Source organism: Rhinoderma darwinii, chromosome 2, assembly GCF_050947455.1.
Source record: "Rhinoderma darwinii isolate aRhiDar2 chromosome 2, aRhiDar2.hap1, whole genome shotgun sequence".
Classification (NCBI taxonomy): Eukaryota; Metazoa; Chordata; class Amphibia; order Anura; family Rhinodermatidae; genus Rhinoderma; species Rhinoderma darwinii.
In genome coordinates, this window is record NC_134688.1 from 165861850 (window position 1) to 165885945 (window position 24096).

The 24096-nt window shown below is 41.1% G+C and overlaps 1 protein-coding gene across 3 annotated transcripts in view; it reads right to left on the minus strand.

The window, feature by feature from the left end:
• PCCA (propionyl-CoA carboxylase subunit alpha) overlaps nucleotides 1–24096 on the minus strand; it is a 614152-nt gene that overhangs the window by 209565 nt on the left and 380491 nt on the right. For all 3 annotated transcript variants that reach the window (XM_075852453.1, XM_075852451.1, XM_075852452.1), the window contains one exon: nucleotides 17092–17194. In XM_075852453.1, the coding sequence (XP_075708568.1) occupies nucleotides 17092–17194 (103 nt within the window). The remainder of the gene's footprint in view (nucleotides 1–17091; nucleotides 17195–24096) is intronic.

Genomic DNA, 24096 nt, shown 5'->3' on the forward strand with positions numbered 1-24096 from the left:
GAACTTTTTTCACAAATGATCTACCACAAATAAAAATAAAAAAAAGGGGGAGGTGAGATATAAATTAGGAAATCATGTAGTCTAGGGGATAATATAGAAATAATCAGCTGCTAGGAGATCAAAACAGGCTTTACACATCAATAGGAAACAATCCACAAGAAGAAAAAAAAAAAGAACCTTTTTCATCTTCATCAAAACAGAATGTAATGACTACAAATGTCTTGGTTTTTACATTCTTTAAAATTGTAGATCGAGGGAAGAAATTCACCCCTGAGGCAGAATTCCACACCATTACTGCAGAATTGTGTAAAATTTTAAAATACTGTTGAACGTGCATTAATCATGAAAAAGGTCTCTCAAGTACTCATTTGTACACATCAGTAAGAAAATGAAGGCATCATTTCTTTCTAACTATTCCACAGTCATTACTTTTTGACAAGTCTTTTCTTCTTTATTCTGATGGCTAACTCTCGTACTCCCTTCAGACATGGAAGGGCTTTACTCATTCTTTTGATTGTAAGGGGACTAGATAAAGCTCTTTGAAATTGAATTTCCTCTAGGAAAAACACAAGTACTAGTTAAAAATAGAACAAAAACTGGTAAATAGTACAAACAGATGACACTAGTCTTGATGTGTCTTGTTGTCTTCATTAAAGACTTGGTTAAAATGAAACCATCTGTGCGACATGCCATTACGGTTTTATTATTTAATTTTTCTTTTTCATTTTTTTGGTCATCAAGAAGAATGGCACATATATAGTTAATGAAGTGTGATACATTAAAACAGACAACACACTTGAAAAAAAAGTTAAGGGAAGTATTTGCTATAATATGCTTTATTTATTAAGGTAATGCTGACTGAATGTAATTCAGCAGTTAAAATAAAGTCTATATGTAAAATGCTATAATAAAACATACATAGCTACCGTAGTCTGCATATCTACCATGTTCAACAGGAATAATACAGTAGATTGGGGAAATTAAAATGACTTAATTCTACTTAATGATGATAAACTGTAGAGTATACAGCTGGCCATACGGGTTAGATTAAAACTGCCCGACCATGACGATTTCGAATATGTATGGGAACCTTCCGACTGTCCCTCGATGGCAGGTGTTGGGGGCAAAGAAGAATAGGACATGTTGTATTTAAAAATGACCGATCATTTTTTTCCACAAAATATAAAACCCTGCCAGTGGTAAAGTGAGAAATGATAGCTGTCGGACGAAAGAGAATTCAGCCTACGGCTATGTCCACTTTAACAAACTAATTGATCACTAATGTAATCACTGCATATGCCAAGTGCTAGTGGCTTCTAAAAGCTCCCACTATAGAGCTAATACTGTGCCTGGCATCCAGTTGAAAGGAACTATTTGGAGGAGAGTTCTGTCTTTCAGTTGCTCTCAGCCCAAAAGCAGTAATGAGAACATACCCAGCGACAGCGATGAGCTGAGAGCACACGACTGACAGGGCTCTCTTTATAATTGACCTCCCAATCTTTTTCAGCTGAATGCCACCATGATCGCAATTGGAACAAACAAGGATAAGCTTGATTATGGACAAAAAGGGCCTGCCTAAGGCTCTGTTCACATATGCGTCATATTCGCTGGACAAAATAGTGCAAAATGCAGAGATATTTGGTCCAGCGGAATTATGGAAACCATTAAAGTCAATGGGGGAAATATATCAAAACTGGTGCAAAAGAAATGTGGCAATCAATGGGGTTGCTGCTTTTATTTTCCAAAAGGCTTCTGAAAAATAAGAGGTGGAACTACTTTTACTTTGCACCAATTTTGATATAACTCCTCTAATGGGTTCCGTCGGTGTTCGTCATTTGACGGATTAAGCGCTTCCGTTATTTTCCTCCCATAACAGAACAATAGAAATACTATTGCAGATGTAAAAAGAGTCAAACCATATGTGAATAGTTTATATTTTATATATCATCAATGGGAGAATGAAAAAGCATAAAAGACAGCAGTAATAAATAAGACCTTTATTAGTTTGTGACTGTGCTGTTTATCTGTTTTCTGAACTTGAGAAACTGATAGTGTGCTGTGGTAGTGTGCTTTGTGTTTTAAAAACATTAAAAAAAACATGTGAATGAACAGTTAAAAGCTATGTAAACCTTTGAAAGATTTTTTTTTTTTTTTACATAAAGGCCAGTGTGTTGTGTGCAACTTTCTAATTAGTTTTTATTAAAAATTATTTTTACTTTTTGAGATACAGCTGCTCTGTATTTTCTATACAGAGCAGCTGTATTGTGCGGCCAAGAGCTGAATTCTTTAAGGGGGCTAGGGAATGTGTGGGGGAGGAGGAGCAGGAAAGGTGTCTGATAAATGACAAAAGAGGCATGCAATATGTAATATCTGTAATATGATAGACTATAAAGTTTCTTATCTTGGCTTGTACTATTGGTTTATGGAACATTTCTTTTAAAATTATAGGTATTCTTTCAAATCAGAACAAAGAGAGATGCATTCTTTGATTGAATTGATTATATTACCATTGCCTTTGTAAAAAAGGAGCTATTGGAAAAATTTATAACTTTCTAGTTACTTGTCAGAAACATATATGAACAACCAGTAGCTATATAATGTGGTCTAGGGTACTTAAGGGTCTTACTGAAGTAATATGGTCATCGATACTGCAAAGGTTTAAAAAACAAAAACAAAAAAAAAACAGCTAATCAATCCCTCCCTTTATGCAATTCAATTATTCATTATTTATATGGTGTATTTTTACACCTAAGTTATTATATAGATGTCTTAAAAACAGGGCCTTGCTGACCCCATGTGCTCTAATCTTAATGCATATCTAATTCATGTTCTCTGGCGCTGTCCTGAACAATTTTGCTATTGGAGGAAAATTTGAGATCCACTATCCTCATTATTCCAAGTTAGAATAGCGTTTCAGACAGTTAACTGCATCATTGATGCAAAAGTTGGGATATCCAGTAACAGCAGGGCAAAAAGTATAGTTCACTAGGTGCCTGCTTTTGGCAAGGTGGTGTATTTACTACTTATGGAAATGGCCAAATGCATGTCAGTTAAAAAAAATAAAAATTGATGAATAAATTACTATTAGTTGAGAAATTATAGTGTCAATTACAATATAAGGATACTTGGACCCATTGGACAAAATTCTGTTGTGTTTAGTGAGTAAAATCTTTCCACTTGTCGATTCTCCCTTGTGGCAAATAAATCTATAGATAGGATTTCCCACAATTTAATCAAATGAAAAATCTGTGGGTTCAAGCACCATTCGTCTTGGTATTGTCGCACAATGTATCACATTTTCGATGCTATTTCGATGGCAAAGAGTTCAAATCAATCAATTCATGTGTTTCAATACTAAACTCTGTGGCCGCACAGCTTAGCAGAAGGTCCTGCATCACAGGAGGAGGGAGGAATGCTGCTCCTTCCTTTCTCCACTCCTGCCAGTGATGATCTGAGTCTGACTAGGGGGGACTACAATGTAGGAACTACACACATCCTAGTCAGGCAGGAACCCACTCTGTGAAAGGACATGGGAGGAAAATCTCACAAGCGACATAGGCAGTGGGTTTCTGATGACGTGCCAGTGCTGATCAACCGCACTAGCAACATTATCCCCAATGTTGCCATTTTGTGGGGGAAATTATGTGGTCCCTTATTAATGAGGCACATGGTGTTATGAATATAGTACCTCTATGTGCCGCACATTAATAGTAATTACTACATCATGTCCCTTAGGCCTTATTCACATTTCAGTGTTCTGTCCGTAATATACGGATCGCATGTCGGCCGCATTTCCCAGACCGCACACAGTGCAGGGAGCCGGGCTCCTAGCATCATGGTTATGTATAACGCTAGGTACCCTGCCTCCCCGTGGGAATACTGTCCCGTACTGAGTTTCAGTACGGGATAGTATTGAGGATAAGGGACCAAATAGGAGACACCCTTGTGTATCTGGACTCTAATCCTTCAAACATGAAGTCTTGTATTGATCTTTTCTCTTTATGCTCTTCTACTTTCATTATGGATATGACAACTTTCCACAATTCTGGTCTGAGGAAGAAGAGTTAGAACCCGACCCCAGCTCAACAAATTCTTCTAATTCTCTGAACTAGATCCTTGGATACGTCTAGCAGTTGAGGAGGTACTAGGAAAGTCAGAATGTTTCTATGTAATTTCGATCGAACTGCAAACTTTCTCATGGATGTCATACATTTTAATAGAGAGGGGGATTGTTCACAATTCATTTCTTCGATACAGAGCGACATGTAAGCTTTTCATAATAAGGGGCAGTTTCTTACTTTATAGTTTACATTCCCTATGAAGAATCTTATGTAAGGACTTCTTAGGGCCCTCTTCCCCCTAAAACATATTTAAAAAAAATGAACAAACACACATAATAGAAGGAAAATATAACTCACCACTCCTGTCAAGCAACTACCCTCAAGGTACCAATGCTTTGGGTATGCAGAGGGTCGTCTGAAGCATCTCGCTTGTTCCCTTCTCCGTTACGCATGCTGAGTAGGTAGCAGTTACTGAAGACTGCCTGCTCTTAAAGAAAAGATGGCCAGGACTCCACACGAAGAACGGTCAGACACATGCTGGAAATAGTTACCCAGCGCCTGTGAACTACGCAAGAAGGGCATCACTTCTGGTCTCTAGAATGCCCCACTTTTAGCACTTAACGCAGGCCCAGAAATAAGTCACCGCATACTACATGTGACGGTGTATTCCAAAACCTGCAGTGCCTAGAAGGTCCGGAAATCTGTACCACGCTGGACGTTAAACCCGAAATTCAGGTCTCTTCCAACCGGCCAGCCAGAACGAACTCCGTCACTGACGAGGCCTGAAAGAATGTTTCTATAAAGAAAACAGTCACTTCTGGAATTTTCAAGTTTTTGGAGGACAATGACCTTATGCTGTAATATTGATGTAGATAACGCTTGCATAACTGCTCACCCTAGTGGTGATCCTGCCCTATAGATACCGTAACAGATGTTGTGATACCTTTAATTTCTCAGACTCATTTTGTAAAAATGAATTTATATCAATTGTATTTTGAATCCAATACAGTTATTGAGCAAACCATCAAACCTAACATTAAGAATCCTCACTTTCACCTAGTTCATTCACATGTCCCTGCACTGGATAATTTTCAGGAGCTGGTTGAAGAGGAATTGGTTGCTCTTGGCAACCCTATGCAGTCTTCTCAAAATAAACATAATTTGAATAGACACGAACAGGCAGAACTGCATTGATTTAAGACTAATCCTAGCTTGGTAATACGTTTTGCAGCCAAGGGTGACTCCGTAGTAGTGATGGGTGCATCCTTATACAAAATGTTAAACATGAACACGTTAGAGGATACCACTACATTTAGGAGACTTAAAGGGGTAATCGCGCAACAACAACTTATCACCTATCCACAGGATGATTAAAATCTGCAGCGGGTTATAGAAATTTAATGTTGCAGAAATGCATCATATTTAAATTGCTGCAACGTGTGAAATCCGCGGATATACTCTCACTAAAAGCCGCTATGAAATCTGAATGTCACACTGGGATTTTGTCACAAATTTTGGTGTGGTTTTGTGGGCTGGTTAAACAGCGTAATATTTACGCCGTGTGCGAACCCAGCCTTAAATACTAAAGGACACAGGTACAATTAGAAACAATGAATGACCCGGGCACGTTCCGTGCCCGGCCATTCAGCGCCTTTCCACAAATGAAGCGACTGGTACCTTTTGTACCAGTGAAGCTTCCGTCGATGAAAGGCACTGACTGACTGACAGGGAAGGTCATCCTGCCCAGCCAATCAGCGCCTTTCATAGACACCGCGTTCAACCCCCTGGAGACCTGCGCAGAAGAGAGCAGGTCTCCATGGCTGCCGGACGGCATGGGAGCGGGAATAAGGTGAGTTTGAATAGTTTTTTGTTTTTTTTATTGTAATAAAAGTGTGTGGCTGTATCTACGGAGGGGGGACTTTATCTAAAGGGGGGGGCTATATACAGGGGGACTATATCTACAGGGGTGGGCTATATCTACTGGGGGGCTATATACTGGGGTGGGCTATCTATGGAGCACCATATACAGGGGTGGACTATAGCTACAGGGGGGGCTATATAGTATATAGCCCCCTGTAGATATAGCCCACCCCTGTATATGGTGCTCCATAGATAGCCCACCCCAGTATATAGCCCCCCTGTAGATATAGCCCACCCCTGTAGATATAGCCCACCCCTGTAGATATAGCCCACCCCTGTAGATATAGCCCACCCCTGTAGATATAGCTCACCCCTGTAGATATAGCCCACCCCTGTAGATATAGTCCCCCTGTATATAGCCCACCCCTGTATATAGCCCACCCCTGTATATAGCCCAACCCTGTAGATATGGTCCCCCTGTAGATATGGTCCCCCTGTAGATATGGTCCCCCTGTAGATATGGTCCCCCTGTAGATATGGTCCCCCTGTAGATATGGTCCCCCTGTAGATAGCCCACCCCTGTATATATATAGTCCCCCTGAAGATATAGTCCCCCTGTAGATATAGTCCCCCTGTAGATATAGTCCCCCTGTAGATATAGCCCACCCCTGTAGATATAGCCCACCCCTGTAGATATAGCCCACCCCTGTATATAGTCCCCCTGTAGATATAGCCCACCCCTGTATATAGTATCCCACAAATAGCTCCCCCTATAGTGCTCAACAGAAAGCCCACCCCTGTATATAGCCCCCTTGTACATATAGTCCACCCCTGTATATAGTGCTCCACAGATAGCCCACCCCTGTATATAGTATATACAGGGGTGGGCTATCTGTGGAGCACTATATACAGGGGTGGACTATCTAGTGGAGCACTATATACAGGGGTGGACTATATGTACAAGGGGGCTATATACAGGGGTGGGCTATCTGCGAAACACTATATACAGGGGTGGACTATATGTGGAGCACTATATACAGGGGTGGGCTATATCTACAGGGGGGCTACATACATGGTTGGGCTATCTGTGGAGCACTATATACAGGGGTAGGCTATATCTACAGGGGGGCTATATACAGGGGTGGGCTATCTGTAGAGCACTATAGGGGGAGTTATTTGTGGGACACTATATACAGGGGTGGGCTATATTGGAGCACTATCTACAGGGGGCACAGTGTGTGTGGGGGACACGGTGTATGGTGCTATTATAATTAGAGGTGCAGTGTATGGCGCTATTATATTTAGGGGCGTAGTGTGTGGTATAATGATAACTTTATCTTTATTTATAGGTGCAGAAATGTTGGTAAAGTGAGAAGCTGAAGACATGTGAGCGGCAAACTGCAGAAATGGGCTGTGACCGGGAGAAGTCATAGAGCTCTGGACCGGATGGAGAAAAAGAACTAGAATCTGAGACGTCACCGGTGAGTCACTTAAGGTAAATGTTTATTCTGCCTCTAATCAGTAGTCACTGTATGATCTGCAGCGAGATGATGGGTGGAATGATTATGATATGATTTATTTTTTGTGAAACGGCATCTCCCAGCATATCCTTACCATTGTTCGGGCCATGCTGGGAGCTGTAGTTTTACGCCGTACACACCTATACGGCAGGGGTTGCACTAAATGGAGCTGTATTTGTGCTGGTGTAGTATATATGTAATGAGCTTTGTTCTGGTGCTGTATATATGTATTGAGCTTGGTTCTGGTGTTGTGTATAGAACCATATTGCTTGTAAGATGTCCAAATGTTTTTATGCTCGCATTACATAAAAAGAAATGACACGTCGATTGGTAGAGAAAACAAACACGGCGAGGGGGAAGGAGATGTCGGGAAAGAGGTTGGGGCGGGGGGCGCCAAACTGAATCTTTGCCCCGAGTGCTGGAGAACCTAGCTACGCCTCTGCCTAAGAAGTGTGAACAAGATAACCAAGTTTAGAGAACACCACTATAAAAAATAAAATTAGTATACAGTATCAATAAAATGAATTTAAACATGACTGTACTTGTTATAGAGCATTATGCATAAGACTAATAGTGATAAATCCTGCAAACTCAACTCTGCACTGTTCACTGACTTGTCAACTGTGGATCCTGATACTAAATGATCTCTATTGAACAAAGCTATGGTGTCTCAATAATAACAGTTGTACAAACAAAGAGAAACCAACATCAAAAAGCTGCAAGACAAGCAACCCTAAACACCCTTTTCTTTGAAGGGACCCGTTTGAAGAGAGGTGTTTTTCGTTACTGGTGAGCGAAATGAGATTTCAGCATTGAGAATTGGACCTCCAATCCCTGTGAAAGACTAATTAAATCCATGTGACGATCTGTGCCTGAAACACCTTCACACATTAAAGGAGAAGCTACCAGTTACTCTTTTGAGCAGGCTGTGGCAAAACATTTAGTCACAGATGATGCACGCTCACACTACAGAAGCATGTTGCAAACCAAAACCCAAAAGGGAAGAAAAGGATTCCATGTACCATTATAATTAATCTATTATTTTGGCTTATGTTGTGACATCGTTGAGTAACGGTGTACATAGTAGCAACTGAAACTATGCACGATCATTTAAATGTACATTTTTTTATATCTTTACTTTTGCTATGAACGTTTTCCGTCACATATTTGATCATCGTAGTTATGCACAGTGGCGGATCATCATCAGGGCAGTTCAGGCGGCCGCCCGGGGCCCAAGGCTCCTAGGAGGCCCATGGCCGCCCGAACCTCATGAGCCACCTAATGCCCAGTTCTGTCGCTAGCACCTGAGGGGGTCCCGGTGCTAGCGACAGCCACATTCACTTGTATCAAAGTTTGGATAACAGCCCAGGGTCTATGGTCCCTTTAATCTGCCACTGGTTATGCAGTACTAACAAGTTTGAGAATAATCATTTACATTTAATATCACACAAATTAGGGTGCCTGTGCACGTGAAATGCATTAAAACCATGTCCTTCACGTGTACAAGCCGCGCAGCCAAAAACCGCATGACAAAACCCAAGGCTTTGCCACGTGGCGCACTACCGATACGTGCACTGGCAATCTCTACAGCAGCCAGTTTCATGCACTATTTTTTTCGACAATAAATATTTTTATTGTTCATCACTAATCGTTTTGAATAATTACACCACACCAATGCTTGTAATTGTTCAGTTCGTAATAATAATAATCACTATGCAGAAACAAGCCTTAAAACTAGTTTAATAAATTTTATTGAAGTAAAACACGAAGATTGCCATGTTTTAGTTCTTTGGTCCCTGGGTGACCTTTGGAAAGGAAAGGTGGATTTAATATATAGAGTGTATGGCATTTCAGTACCACTGGGGCTAGTGCCTCATGCACACGTCAGTATTCTGGTCAGTATTTTGCTTCAATATTCGGAAGCAAAAAACAGGAGTGGAACATAAACAGAAAACTATAATGGAAAGATTTGCACCTCTTCCGTGTTTTGGACCCACTCCTGGTTTTGGCTTCCAAATACTGAAGCAAAATACTGACTAGAATACTGACGTGTGCATGAGGAGTGGGCCTGTTGGGTTACATAGGGGACCTCAAGGGGGATTCTGCGAGGAAACTAACCATAGCAAAAATGTATTATCATACAAGCAAATTTATTGCCTAGCACTGGTTTCAGGTACACCCACCCAAAATGGCTGCAGTTATTGGCTCTATTAATGCAACTATTTTGATGGAAAAAAATTATATCAAAGGGAGTTTTCACCGTAGATTTGAAAAACAATGGGGGTAAGTAAGTGACATAGATAGCTAGCAATTGAACACTGGAAATGCTAAAACTTTAGACATACTCATGGTTTGCGCTAATTTAACCCTGTAAGGACCGAGTCATTTTTCACTCCCTGCATTCAAAGATCCATAACTTTATTTTTCTGTCAAAAGAGTGGTGTGAGGGCTTATTGTTTGCGGGAGGAGTTGTAGTTTCTAATGGCCCCATTTAAACTACCATATAATGTACTGGGAAACTGAAAAAAATATTATATGCAGGCTGAAATTGGAAAAAAAAACTGGGATTCCTACATTGTTTTTTGGCATTCACCGTGTGGTAAAAACGACAACTTAACTTAATACTGCGGCTCCATGCGATTACGGTGATACCAAACTTAAGTTTTTTTAAATAATTTATTGCTTTAAAAAAAAAATATATATATATATTTGTTTCACCACATTCTGAGAGCCATAACTTTTATTTTTCCGTGGATTGAGAGGTGTGACGGCTTATTTTTTGCGGGACTGGCTGTAGTTTTTATTGGTACCATTTTTTTTTAAATAAATCTGTTTATTGCAAATGTTACAGTTTACAGAATGTGAAAAAAAAAAATAAGAAAAAGTTACCAACCATATAAGTGTCTCTGGGCAATGGAGCTATAAGAAACAGCGTTAGAAACGGATGTTTTATTCATATTCTAAACAATGTACATATGATAAAAAAAAACACAAACAATCCCCCCCCCCCCCATACAAATGGCAATCAGGTTTGTATCTAACAATTGAAAAATCAGTCACCTCAAAAAACAAAAAAACACCAACTTTATTTAACTCATCTTTACTTTCTTTATTAGTCCCCCTAGGGGGACTTCAACCAGCGATCGTTAGATCGCTTGCACGATATACTGCAATACTAATGTATTGCAGTATATCGTGATTCTGACAGGCAGGCAGGGCTTAATAGGTGCACAAAGATGGCGGACCTGGGGGCCTTCATTAGGCCCCCAGGCAGCCATATCAACCATCGACCCCCGCGATCGCGTTGCGGGGGGGGGGGGGCACGATGTGCTGTTAGAGGGGGTCGCCCCCTCTTTCTAACGATTTAAATGCTGCGGTCACTATTGACCGCAGCATTTAACGAGTTAAACAAGCGGGATCGCGCTGGAGCGCGATGCCGCTCGTTACTCTGAAGTGTCGGCTGTAACAAACAGCCGACACCCGCATCGTATGCAGCGGGTTCACTCCGAGAGCCCGTTCCATACTTCCCCTGACTTTGGCGTATGGATACGTCAAATGTCGGGAAGGGGTTAAATCTTGTATTTCTTGGGGTTGAAAATGTTTACAAACGTTTGCCATTTCTAAAACATTTTTGATGCTTGTGCCTCCGCAATCCTCTCAGTTTCCAAGCGATCCATCCGAATGAATGTCGACATTTGCAACATAACCTTATTTAACACTGGTGGTTGTGGTTGAAGTAAATGAGCCAATATGCACCTTTTGGCCACCAATAAAAGAGAATGTAATGCCAATGGTGAAAAAGCAGTCTCAGGGATTTAATGAAACAATAGCGGTAGTGGATTGTTTTCTATGGCGACCCTCCACGTGTCTAATATTAACAATAAGATATCAACCCAGTATTGTTTAATAGCAGGGCAGGTCCACATGCCATGAAACATGTACGTCTTTTGGGCGTTGGGACACGCAACTAGTTGATCTGGAGCATTAGGGTGAGGAGGAATATTGAAACAATATATAGCTCTATGTAAGAATTTGAAATTTGTCTCCCCGCACTGTTCTCAAACAACATTTTTCTTTACCTTAGCCCACCCTTCCAATATCTTATGGGAGAAATCAGAGTCTTGGATATCTTTACGCCAAGCTTTGAACATGGAAACTGACAGGGTCTTCGCCCAATCAGCCCTTATTTTACAGTATATAAATGATAGCGAACTTTTAATAGCAGGTTTTGTAATAAATAAATCTAAAACATTTACTACACCTTCTTGAAAAATATCACGTAGTTTAGATGTAAAAAAAGACATAAAAGAAAATTTACGCCAAATGATGGTGTGTTGGGATTTTCCAAGAGGATATCAGTTCCTCAAATGTCATATACCTCTTATCAGAGGAGTGTAGCAATTTAAATAATGTGGTAAGACCCAAGGATCACCATTTATGGAATTGGGCGTTATGTTGTCCTTGAGTAAATTCCATATGGTACAATTCTTTGGTACATACAACTTTTTATTCCATATTTTTGCGACCGAAGGTGACCAAAGAACAGCGATGTTGCGGTTTAATTTTTTTTTTTACGGCTTTCACTGTGCGAGTTAAATAATGGTATATTGTAATAGGTCAGACTTTTACGGACGCAGAGACACCAATTTTGTTTCTTTTTTTACAATACTTTAGAAAAATGTGAGAAGTTGTTTTTTTTAGCTTTTAATATATATATTTTTTTCACTATTAATTACTTTATTAAACTTCTTTTTTTTTTTTACACATCTTATTAGTCCCCCTAGGGGACTTGAACCAGCAATAGTTAGATTAGTATTTACATTAGTATTGCAGTATATTGTCGTTTTCACAGGTTTCTGTTAAGCCATGCCAGAGACATGGCTTAACAGAGGCAGACAAAAGGCAGACCTGGGGGCCTTCATTAGGCCCCTGGGCTACCATGACAACCACCGGCACCCCCTGATCGTGATGTGGGAGCACCGATGAGCAGTGGAGGCTGCCCCCCTCTTTTCAACGCTTCAGATGCTGCGGTCGCGATTGACCGCAGCATTTAAGGGGTTAAACGGCCAGGAACAGCGCGAACGCTGTTCCCGGCCGTTGGTCCCGGTTGTCAGCTGTAAAACACAGCTGACGCCTGCAGCGTATGGAGCGCCCTTAGCCCGTGAGTGCACTTCATACTTCCCTATGATGCTTATCACGTACATGTTCGTGATAATGCGTCAGGGAGTAAATGACCAGAGACAGATAAATCCCGTAAGTGCAGGGGCTAGTTCCTATATCCGTCACTCAGATCTCATGGGTACTGCCGCTGTACCCACAAGATCAGCGGCAAAGGTGTAGCTGTTATAGAGATAACTCAATAGTGACCACGGCATCTAAGGTATTTGAAGGAGGGAGGTGCTCCATAAGTCAACCCATTGTCGCCCCACAACGCAATTGCAAGGCGCCGATCATAATGTACTGGGAAAAAAACAGTGATCCCTCCGCTGCTTTTTGGGTTTTGTTTTACCGTGCAGTAAAACTACATGTTGACTTCATTTTTACGGGTCAATACGATTATGGCAATGCCAAATTCATTTTTTTTTTTTTTTGTGGTTTTACTACTTTTACAAGGAAAAAACAAATTATTAAACATAAAATGTGTCAACTGCACTTTTGATTCCGTCAAAAAAACGGAAACCTTACGGAACGGAGACAATTGGAAACCATTAGCAGCGGAAGCATTACCATTGAAATCAATGGTAATGCAAATGGTAGCTATGGTTTCCGTTTGCCTTTCTGTTGATGGATTCCTCCGGCAGAAAGTCTGATGGAACCCATCAACGGAAACCAAATACTGATGTGAACAGGTCCTTCATTTGTTGAAAGTAAGTTAATCCATTATTTTTATTCATCTTAACTTGTTTATTTCTTCTATATTTGCTTTTCAAACTACATTTGAGTAAATATTAATAAAATATTAATAAAAACTGGAAAAATGTAGGGTTTTCAAAACTTTTGACTGGTAGTGTATATATAAAATCTTTATTTAACTGGATTTGGCTTTTCTTTTATTAGTCCCCCTAGGGAATTTGAACCAGCCAACGTTGAATCGCTTTCACGATATACTGCAATACTAATGTATTGAAGTACATCGTGATTTTTAAAAGCTCCTGTTAAACCCTGCCTCTGGCAGGGCCTAATAGGAACACAAAGAGGGCAGACCTGGGGGCGTTGATTAGGCCCCCAGGCATGACCACCATCGGCGCCACGGGGGGAGGGGGAATGATTGGATGTTGGAGGGGGCCTCACCTCTTTCTAGCAGCTTAAATGCCACATTCGGGATTGACCGCAGCATCTGAGGGGTTAAACTAGCGGACCCTCGCTTGTTGCAGTGAAGCGTCGGCTGTTTCATACAGCAGACAAACAGAAGTCATGGAGCCCGCTTCGTACTTCCCCTCCTGGACTCTGCCGCATTTTTTCATACTGAAGACTCCACAGCATAGGTCATCAGTATAAGATTGGTCGGGGTCCAACACGATCAACTGTTCCGGGTGCCTACGGGCACTGGACATTATGCAGTGGCCTGTGTCTGAAGCAGATGGCTTCGTACACTGCATAGCGACCGTGCTGCAGTATTGCAACTCTGATCCTATTCACTTGAATAGGAGCAGAGCTGCAGTATTGTAGCTCGGCCGCTATACTGTGACCGGAGTCATCTGCTTGCGGCACGGACATCCAAGGCCCAGAAGCAGCCAAAGCAGCTGATCAGTGCGGAGTCCGGGTGTCGGACCGCCACTGATCATATCCTGATGGCATATGGGATAGGTCATCAGTATTAAAAAAAAAACTGCACAATGAGCGGACAACACCTTTAAATATCCTTCACGTAGTCTACCCAAGTGTAGATTAGGTGCATGAAGGTGTAGCCGATGCTTCTTACCCAAGGGTATATTTACATCAGTTGGGGGTTTTTTGGCCTTATTTTAGAAGATTTTCGGAATTGCAGCAAAATTACTTCACTTTGGTAAAAATCTTCATGGTTTTTACCATGATTACAATAATCACTGCAAAAAAAACCACATAAAAAAATGACTCCTGTATATAAATCCCAACAGTTGGTTTACGGATAATAATTTTGAAAGATGTTCAGTTCAGAGATATTTTGCTATGGCGATGAAGGAAAATAAACTGTGTTTTTCTAAATGTGCACTTATGATGGAGCTAGACTCACATGTAGTGAGCGATACAATGTTGTCCATAGGAGTGCATTAGACAAGGGCAACACACAGAGTAAATCTCTCACTATAAAAAATTGCGGTGATGTCGCGGTGATAAATCCCTATCCATAGGAATGCATTGAGTATCTTGAAAATCTCTTCAGAAATCACTCCAGAGAGGTGTGCAGCTCTAAAATCCAAATAAAAGAAAAAAAAAATCACTAGTAGGCCGCTTAATGCATGCCTATAGGGAGCGATTTATCACAGCAATTTTTTTTTGTAGCGAGATAAATACTGTGTGTAGCCCTAGCTATGCACATTCAATTATCACCCACTACAAAAAAGGCCTAGGTGTAGCCCCAGCCTTAGGCCTCATTTACACGAACGTGATATACGTCCGTGCGACGCGCATGCTTTTCACGCGGGTCGCACGGACCTATACAAGTCTATGGGGGCATGCAGACAGTCCGTGAGTTTTGCTCAGCGTGAGTGTGCTGAAAAAAACTCACGACATGTTCTAAATTTCTGCGTTTTTCGCGCATCACGCACCCATTGAAGTCAATGGGTACGTGAAAACCATGAAGGTCGCACGGAAGCACTTCCGTGCGAACTGCGTGATTCGCGCAAGAGCTGTCAAACTCTGAATGTAAACAGAAAAGCACCACGTGCTTTTCTGTTTACAAACATCCAAACGGAGTGTCTTAGAGATGAGCGAACCGAACTTCACCGGGTTCGGCCGAACTCGTTTTGACTGAACCCGGCAAAAAAAATTCCGGTACGCGACGTCAGGAGACAGTCACTGTCCAGGGTGCTGAAAGAGTTAAACTGTTTCAGCACCCTGGACAGTGGCTTCCGATCACAATATACATGAACGTGTAAAAAAAAAAAAGAAGTTCTGACTTACCGATAACTCCCGGCTTCTTCCTCCAGTCTGACCTCCCGGGATGACAATTCAGTCCAAGTGACAGCTGCAGCCAATCACAGGCCAAGCACAGGCTGCAGCCAATCACAGGCTGCAGTGGTCACATGGACTGCCGCGTCATCCAGGGAGGTGGGGCCGGATGTGAAGAGAGGGACGCGTCACCAAGGCAACGGCCGGGAGACCGGACTGGAGGAAGCAGGAAGTTCTTGGTAAGTATGAGCGTCTTTTTTTTTTATTCACAGGTTGCTGTATATTGTGATCGGAATTCACTATCGAGGGTGCTGAAAGAGTTACTGCCGATCAGTTAACTCTTTCAGCACCCTGGACAGTGACTGACGTCGACTAGCCTCATCTCTATGATGGCGGCTGCGCGAAAATCACGCAGCCGCGCATCATACACTAATGACACACGGAGCTGTCAAGTGCCTTTTGCGCACGCAAAACGCTGCGTTTTTTTGCGTGCGCAAAACGCACACACTCGTGTAAATGAGGCCTTAGGGTGTACTCAGATGTTGCAGTTGAGATGCGCTTAAAACCGCATTAAAAAAAAAAAAAAGTTATTTTCATGCAAATGCATCAAAAAAAGGAATCAAAATCGCAGTAAAAGTGCATGCGCTTTTTAGATGCAGTTTTAACTGCACCTCATTGTCCAAATACACCCTTAGGGCGGCTTTACACGAACGTGTAGTACGTCCGTGCAACGCGCATATTTTTCACGCGCGTCGCACGGACCTATGCAGACTGTCAGTGATTTTTGCGCAGCGTGAGTCCACTGCGTAAAACTCACGACATATCCTATATTTGTGCGTTTTTCGCGCATCACGCACCCATTGAAGTCAATGGGTGTGTGAAAATCACGCACACCACGCGGAAGCACTTCTGTGGGACGCGCGCGATTCGCGCAACAGTAGTCAAAAGTATGTTTGCAAACAGAAAAACACCACGTGCTTTTCTGTTTACAAACATCCAAACAGAGTGTCATAATGATGGCGGCTGCGCGAAAATCACGCAGCCGCGCATCCTATATGATGACTAACGGAGCTGTTAAGTGCCTTTTGCACACACAAAATGCGGCGTTTTTTGCGTGCGCAAAAACGCACACGATCGTGTAAATCTGCCCTTACTGTGTTCAATAATTCTTTAATATCCTTATGGAGTAATACCCACTCTTCGTTTTTTAGTGGAGTGTTTGCAGTGACTAATCTGAAAAAAGCGAAGTAGGGAAAACATACTTTCCCACAATGCTACAGCTCAGCCAAGCTATTATGGATGTATCTGTAAAGAAGCTGGTCTACTGTTTCCAATAGCTACCAGCATAAATGAAGATGCAGCCTATATGCTATAAAACAAGTTATGCATTGTATTTACAAAATGACTCAACTTTTTGTGAATTACACCTCAATGCAGACTATAAATTGCTTTCCACAGGTGAACATGCCATGCCCTTTCAAAGTAGTATGAGACAAATATGTTTATAACACCTTTGATCTGAAACATTACAAATATATTATTGGTTCAAAAAGACTTACAGAGAAATGATCCTTTAACTTTGTAACCACAACAGAGTAGGAAGTGTCATCCAGGAAAACAGAGAGGTCCCAGCTCTTCACATTATTCTTAGCTATTGGAACTCTAAAATGATAAGACAGTAATGTGACATTAAAAACATATTCCATTATTAATTTGTGGTCTCAAAAAGATTAACCAAAACTATTTTTTATTATAAGGCCCTTATTTGGCCCATCTTAAAGAGGCTCTGTAACCAGATTATAAGTGCCCTATATCCTACATAATGTGATCGGCGCTGTAATGTAGATAACAGCAGTGGTTTTTACTGTGAAAACCTTATTTTTGAGGAAGTTATGAGCGCTTTTAGATTTATGCGAATTCCTTTCTTAATGCCCAATCGGGCGTTTTTTAACTTTTGACCAAGTGGGCGTTGTAAAGAGGAGTGTATGATGCTGACCAATCCGCGTCATACACTTCTCTCCATTCACACTCAGCACAGAGTGATATAGCGAGATCATGCTGTGCTGTCACATACACACACATTAACTTTACTAAAGTGTCCTAACAGTGAATAGACATCACCTCCAACCAGGACGCGATGTCTATTCACAATCCCGACACTTCAGTAAAGTTTGTGTGGGACATAATCGATGCGCAGCGTGATCTCGCGAGATCACCCTACTGCTGTCACTCATAGCATGATCAAGCTGTGCAGCGATTAAGTCCCACACAAAATTTACCGAAGTGTCGGGATTGTGAATAGACATTGCGTCCTGGTTGGAGGTGAAATCGCTCATGACTTCCTCAAAAATAGTAGTTTTTGAAAATAAAAAACAGTGTTATCTACATTACAGCGCCAATCACATTATGTAGGAGATAGGGCACTTATAATGTGTGACAGAGCCTCTTTAACCACTAATCTTTAAAGCATAAAACGCAAACCCCCTTAAAGATACTGTAACTAGAAATGCATACAGTATTCCAGTTAGTACTTGAGTACATATTAAAATTACATGTACATAAAAACTCACAAATCAATAGCTTCATTGTATAGCCACCATTTTATTACCACCTTCCTTAGTGTGATGGGGTCGGATCAGATGAAGAGATACCATTCCGTCAAATCAATAAGCAGATTGAAAGCACTGCTATTCTATCCAAATGTATGTCAACAAATGAGGATATAGTATCCTCTGCTTCAACTGAGCAGTGAACATGTAAAGTGTGTATTTAGATGTAAATGGACATTAAATTATCAAATGAACTGGAAGAACACTTTTAATGACTGTTTTGACAGATGAACCTATTGGAAAGTTTGAAGTATCCATGACAACCCTTTAAGACATGGTTGTGCATCAGACACCTGCTGGGGCTTGAGTAAAGGTGTCTGAAGTATTTTGATTGGCTAATTTGAGTCATCTGTCGGCAGTGTTCCCTAATGGGCAGATATGGGTGTATAGTGATACCTCTTAGCCCTCCTCTTGGATTAAAAAGGCTAAAAATGGCTTCTAGGTGAAAATGATCAAAGTATTTGCTGTGCGGAGGAGTATTCAATCCGTGAATGAGTTAATAAATTCTGAACTAAATATCTTCTCATTACTGAATGACTTTCTAATGATCAGCATTCATAAAATGAAGCTTTCATTTGTTAGTCGATTCATTGGAAATATGTCTACCGGCCTGTGTAGGCAGAAAATGATTATAGAGGAACACAGTAAACTAATACAACCCACTGATATCAAATTGGAAAAAAAAATGTCAGCGGAAACACAGTGCACCTAGTGTATAATGTGTCATTGCTGGTAACATCTTGCAAAATGTTGCATTTAGTATGTATACAAAAGTGATAGAAGCAGAACCCAGCAAATACAGTAGCTGTCCGAAGTGATCTCATGTACGACATATTTCTCATATAGCCTGAAACATTTTATTTAGAAAAATTTGAGACATTTTCACCAACAATAAAATTACACATAGAAGACAGTTTATATAAATGACGCCTTCTACATATATATGTACAATCCTGGCCGAAAGTTTTGAGACACACAAATTTTGGTTTTCACAAAGTTGCTGCTTCAGTGTTTCCGAAGATCTTTTAGTCAGGGGTTTCCATGGTATACTGAAGTACAATGATAAGCATTTCATAAGTTTTTAAACTTTTATTGACACATACATCAAGTTTATGCAAAGACTCAATATTTACAGTGTTGATACTTCTTTTTCAAGACGTCAGCAATTCACCCTGGCATGCTGGATATTAGGTTCGGGGCCAAATCCTGACTGATGGCAACCCATTCTTGCCGAATCAGTGCTTGGAGTATCAGAATTTCTGTGTTTGTCCACCCGCTTTTTCAGGATTGACCACAGGTGTTCAATGGAATTGAGATCTGGGAAGTTTCCTGGCCATGGACCCAAAATTTCAAAATGTTTTTCACTGAGCCACTTAGTGATCACTTTTGCCTTGTGACGTGGTACTCCATCATGCTGGAATACGCATTGTTCATCATCAAATTGCTCCTGGATCGTAGGGAGAAGTTACACTTAGAGGATGTTTAGAAACCATTCTTTATTCACGGAAGTGTTCTTAAGCAAAATCGTGAATGAGCCCACTCCCTTGGATGAAAAGCAACTTCACACATGAATGGTCTAAGGATACTTTACTGTTGGCATGACACAGGACTCGTGGTAGCGCTCATCTTTTCTTTTCCGGACAATCATTCTTCCAGACATCCCAAACAATTTGAAGGGGCCTACTAGCACTCTGCCCGGGACCCAAGATCTGGGGTTGCCCCTGACATCTCTGTCATTATATGGACAGTGATGTCAGGAGCAGAGCTGGAATCCCAGGAAGAGTGCTAGAAGCGGCTCTGCTCCGGGAAACAGCTCTGGGCAAGCCCCTAACATCACAGCACTGTGGCAGCATCTGCGGAGGGCACTGTGGCAGCATCTGCGGAGGGCACTGTGGCATTATCTACATAGGGCACTGTGGCATTATCTATAGAGGGCACTGTGGCATTATCTAGGGGTGTGTTGCATTATCTGCAGAGGGCACTGGGGAATTATCTAGGGGTGTGTTGCATTATCTGCAGAGGGCACTGTGGCATTATCTACAGAGGGCACTGTGGCATTATCTAGGGGTGTGTTGCATTATCTACAGAGGTCACTGTGGCCTTATCTACAGAGGGCACTGTGGCATTATCTACAGAGGGCACTGTGGCATTATCTACAGAGGGCACTGTGGCATTATCTACAGAGGGCACTGTGGCATTATATAGGGGTGTGTTGCATTATCTACAGAAGGCACTGTGTTGCATTATCTACAGAAGGCACTGTGGCATTATCTACAGAGGGCACTGTGGCATTATCTACAGAGGGCACTGTGGCATCATCTACAGAGGGCACTGTGGCCGCATCCACAGAGGGCACTGTGGCCGCATCCGCAGAGGGCACTGTGGCCGCATCCGCAGAGGGCACTGTGGCCGCATCCGCCGAGGGCACTGTGGCCGCATCCGCCGAGGGCACTGTGGCCGCATCCGCCGAGGGCACTGTGGCAGCATCCGCCGAGGGCACTGCGGCACTATCAAAAAAGGGGCTGCCCAATCTTGACATGTGTGTCTGCCAAACGCTGCTAACTGAGCCGCCGGGCTGCATTTAGCGACACAAACTGGAAAACTGTATTGTTGAAATAAGCACGTGGAGAAATATCTCAAATTTTAAACCTAGCGGTATTATTATAGTAATGTAGTATTATTATAGTAATGTAGTATTACTATTATAGTAATATAGTGTTATAGTAGTTCAAATAACTAATTGATTAACAATAATTTTGTATTGTATCAAATTTTAAAGTAATGCGGCCCGTCAACTTCCCATTTTTTCTATATGTGGCCCATTTACCCGGCCGAGTTTGAGACCCCTGGTATAAAGTATCATTTTTGTGTTGTGTTTTATTGACAGTACAGCTATTTGACTAATAAATGCAAATCTTTTAAGAATAAGAGTCAAATAAGGAATAATAAAAAAAACATTTTTAATAGCCTGTAACAGTAATAGTGTTCAAAAATGTAAACCTCAAAGGGTGAAAATGATTGTAGTGTTTTCATTCCATACAATTTCTGAATTAGTTTTATGGAATTTATTTACATATGTATTATCAAACCACAAAGACAAATTATAAAGTCTATAAAAGCGGCGCAATTAGGAATGCAGTAATAAAAGCAAACTATTGCCTTAAAACAATAGGCAAGAGTGAACCAGTCATTAAGAAATTCATCATCACAGCACTAGCAGCAGGTGGCATGTAAAATGATCAAGAATAATGTGCTGGGTTCTGTGGCAAGTAAGGTCAGTTTCACATCGAAATCCCTGTTGGAATAAAGACAGAGGGATAAAAAGAGGGGGGATCTTGAGTATGTGGGCCATTCATCTGAACTAAGTTCAGAGAATTTCTGGAGCTGTGAAATATATGTTATGCAAGCGCATAGATGTATTCAGTGGGGGTAGATTGAACCAAGCTACACTATGACTACAAAGCAGCCCTCCCATGGTTCATGAATAAGTCGAGGAAATGATCAGGGGGTTTGGGGGGGTGAGATGTTTAGACAGATGGCCCACTCAAAATGCCTGGGACAGGGCATAAGCAATTTTAATGAAACTTTAGATCTACCCTTTTTTATTTCCTCTCAACCCCACCCTAAATGTTAAAGACACACAAACAGACATGTAATAATATGCCATCGATTTTGAAATACAATATAAAATAAAGATGACTTCTGTGCCCTGGTGATAATAAATTCATATGTATGGAGAACATTTCAGAGACCCTTCAACTAGCTACATGAATACAAAACATGGAATTGCTAGATTAAAGGAATTCTTCATATAAAAACGAACCAGCCAAAAACAACACAAAACTAGCTTTGCTATCGGACTACTTTCAACATAAAAGTTCATCACTGTGTATAAAGATGAAAGTCTGGTATTTGCACTATTCTTCTCAATCCATGAAACTAAAACCAAACAGATTTCTGGAGATTGTTCAGGGTGTCCTTAATCTACAGGCAATGACACAGTCACCTATGAATATTTCAATTTAAAAGGAGGAAAGAAAATTCTTTCCAAAAGTAGTATTGTGTCCTGTGAAGTTATTCTACTAGCAAGAGGAGTATGTGGTAGCAGTAAAATATCAAACAAAATGGAATATAGAAAAATCGATACAGTGATTGAGTTGGGAGTTTACAGCTGCATGGTTTCTATGCACCCAACTATTTTTTTTACAATTTCTATTTCATTTATTAGGAGACACATTAAGTATTGCTTGTTGCTACTTTTGGCTTGATATTTATAGCACGAGGACTTCTTTGCTGGTACAGAGCTCCAATCCCCTTATGGTGTATTCAGACGTTGCATGTGAGGTGCGGTTAAAACCGCATAAAAAAACAAAACATCTAAAAACCGCATGCATTTTTTTATGCAGAGGATTTGGAGACCTGTATTAGAAAATTAGGAATTAGGGTGAGTTCACACAGAGTTTTTTGCAGGAGGACAATCTGCCTCAAAATTGCGTTTGGAATTTTGAGGCAGATTTTCCGTTGCCTGCATGCCGATGATTTCCGCTACGTTTTTTACCCGCAGCCATTAAGCGTTGTGGGCACAAAACGCAGCGATATAAGCTTTCTCTGCCTCCCATTGATGTCCCTTCTTTTTACCGTGAGACTGTTTTTCCGCGCGCGGGAAAAAAAAACGCCTCCACCTCATATTGAAATCAATGGGAGGCATTTTTGGCCGTTTGTTTGGCGCATTTTGCAGCGCGGTTTCCGTTTCAAAGACTCACCGCCAATCAGGTTTCCTAAAAGTCTCCATAACAGTACACCTGAGATTGCTTCCTCCTGATAGGGACAGGAAAAACACACAGGTTAAACGTCCCACCCATCCTCCCATCTCCAGGGTATATAACGAACCACCAAGACGGATTGCTGTTAAATCAAACCTATATTTATAATATACAAAAGAATACAAATTATAATGGGTGTAAAAGTACGAGTACTGCCATTGAGACTTCCAGAAAATCGTATTACTGGAGAGTCCAATTCCTCATTTCCCAAGTTGGAATTATCCACGACAGCACACCAGAGAATTACTAAAGAATCGAATTAGGGAGGGACAATAGAACTAAGGACTTTGAATCTAAAAGCCATGTCTACAATGGCGAACGCATGTAGCCGCCCTGTAAACGTGTTCAATTTAAGCAGAGCCATTTATGGCCCAGGAGGCAGATTCTATCCTTGTGGAATGGGCTTTAAAAGTTGTCGGGTATTGATTTCCAGCTCTATAGGCTTCACAGATAACTAAGTGAATCCATTGAAATATGGAACTTTTCGCAGCTCTTTTGCCCTTATTTTTCCCACTAAACTCTATGAATATGTTCTTATTGAGTTTCCAGTAACTTCAATGTATTGAAAAATCTGCTCTTCCAGATTATTGAATTTTTGTTACTGTTTATGATATTTACGGAGATCTGTGGAAGGAAGATATCACCTTCAGGAAAAAGATTGGGTCTAGATTAAAGAGGTAATCCAGGTTCTGAAATGTTTTTGCTAATGGCTGAAAATGAAATAAATTAACAAAAGAAACAGTAGCGGTCACGTGTTATATTTTTGGCATTATAGAGAAATATTTATGGAAGGCTCTAAATTGGACAGAACCTGATATTCCATAACCCTGTGAGCAAAAGCAATTGCTACAAGAAAACCAGTTTTTATAGTTAGGAGTTTGAAAAAAACAGAAGTTACGGGCGAAGACCACAAACAGGACAGAACCAGTTAATCTGGTATTCCCATCTCGCACATTTATGGCATATGTCCGACCATATGTCCCACCTCTGGGACCCTTATATATTTGTAGGAAGTGGCCCTCTTAAAATCATCCTGCCTTAGTCCACGGTTGACGCTCTCCGGTCACTGAGTTATAAGGTGTCCGAGAGCACTAAAACAGTTGAGCTACTGTTTACATAACTTCTATAGAAG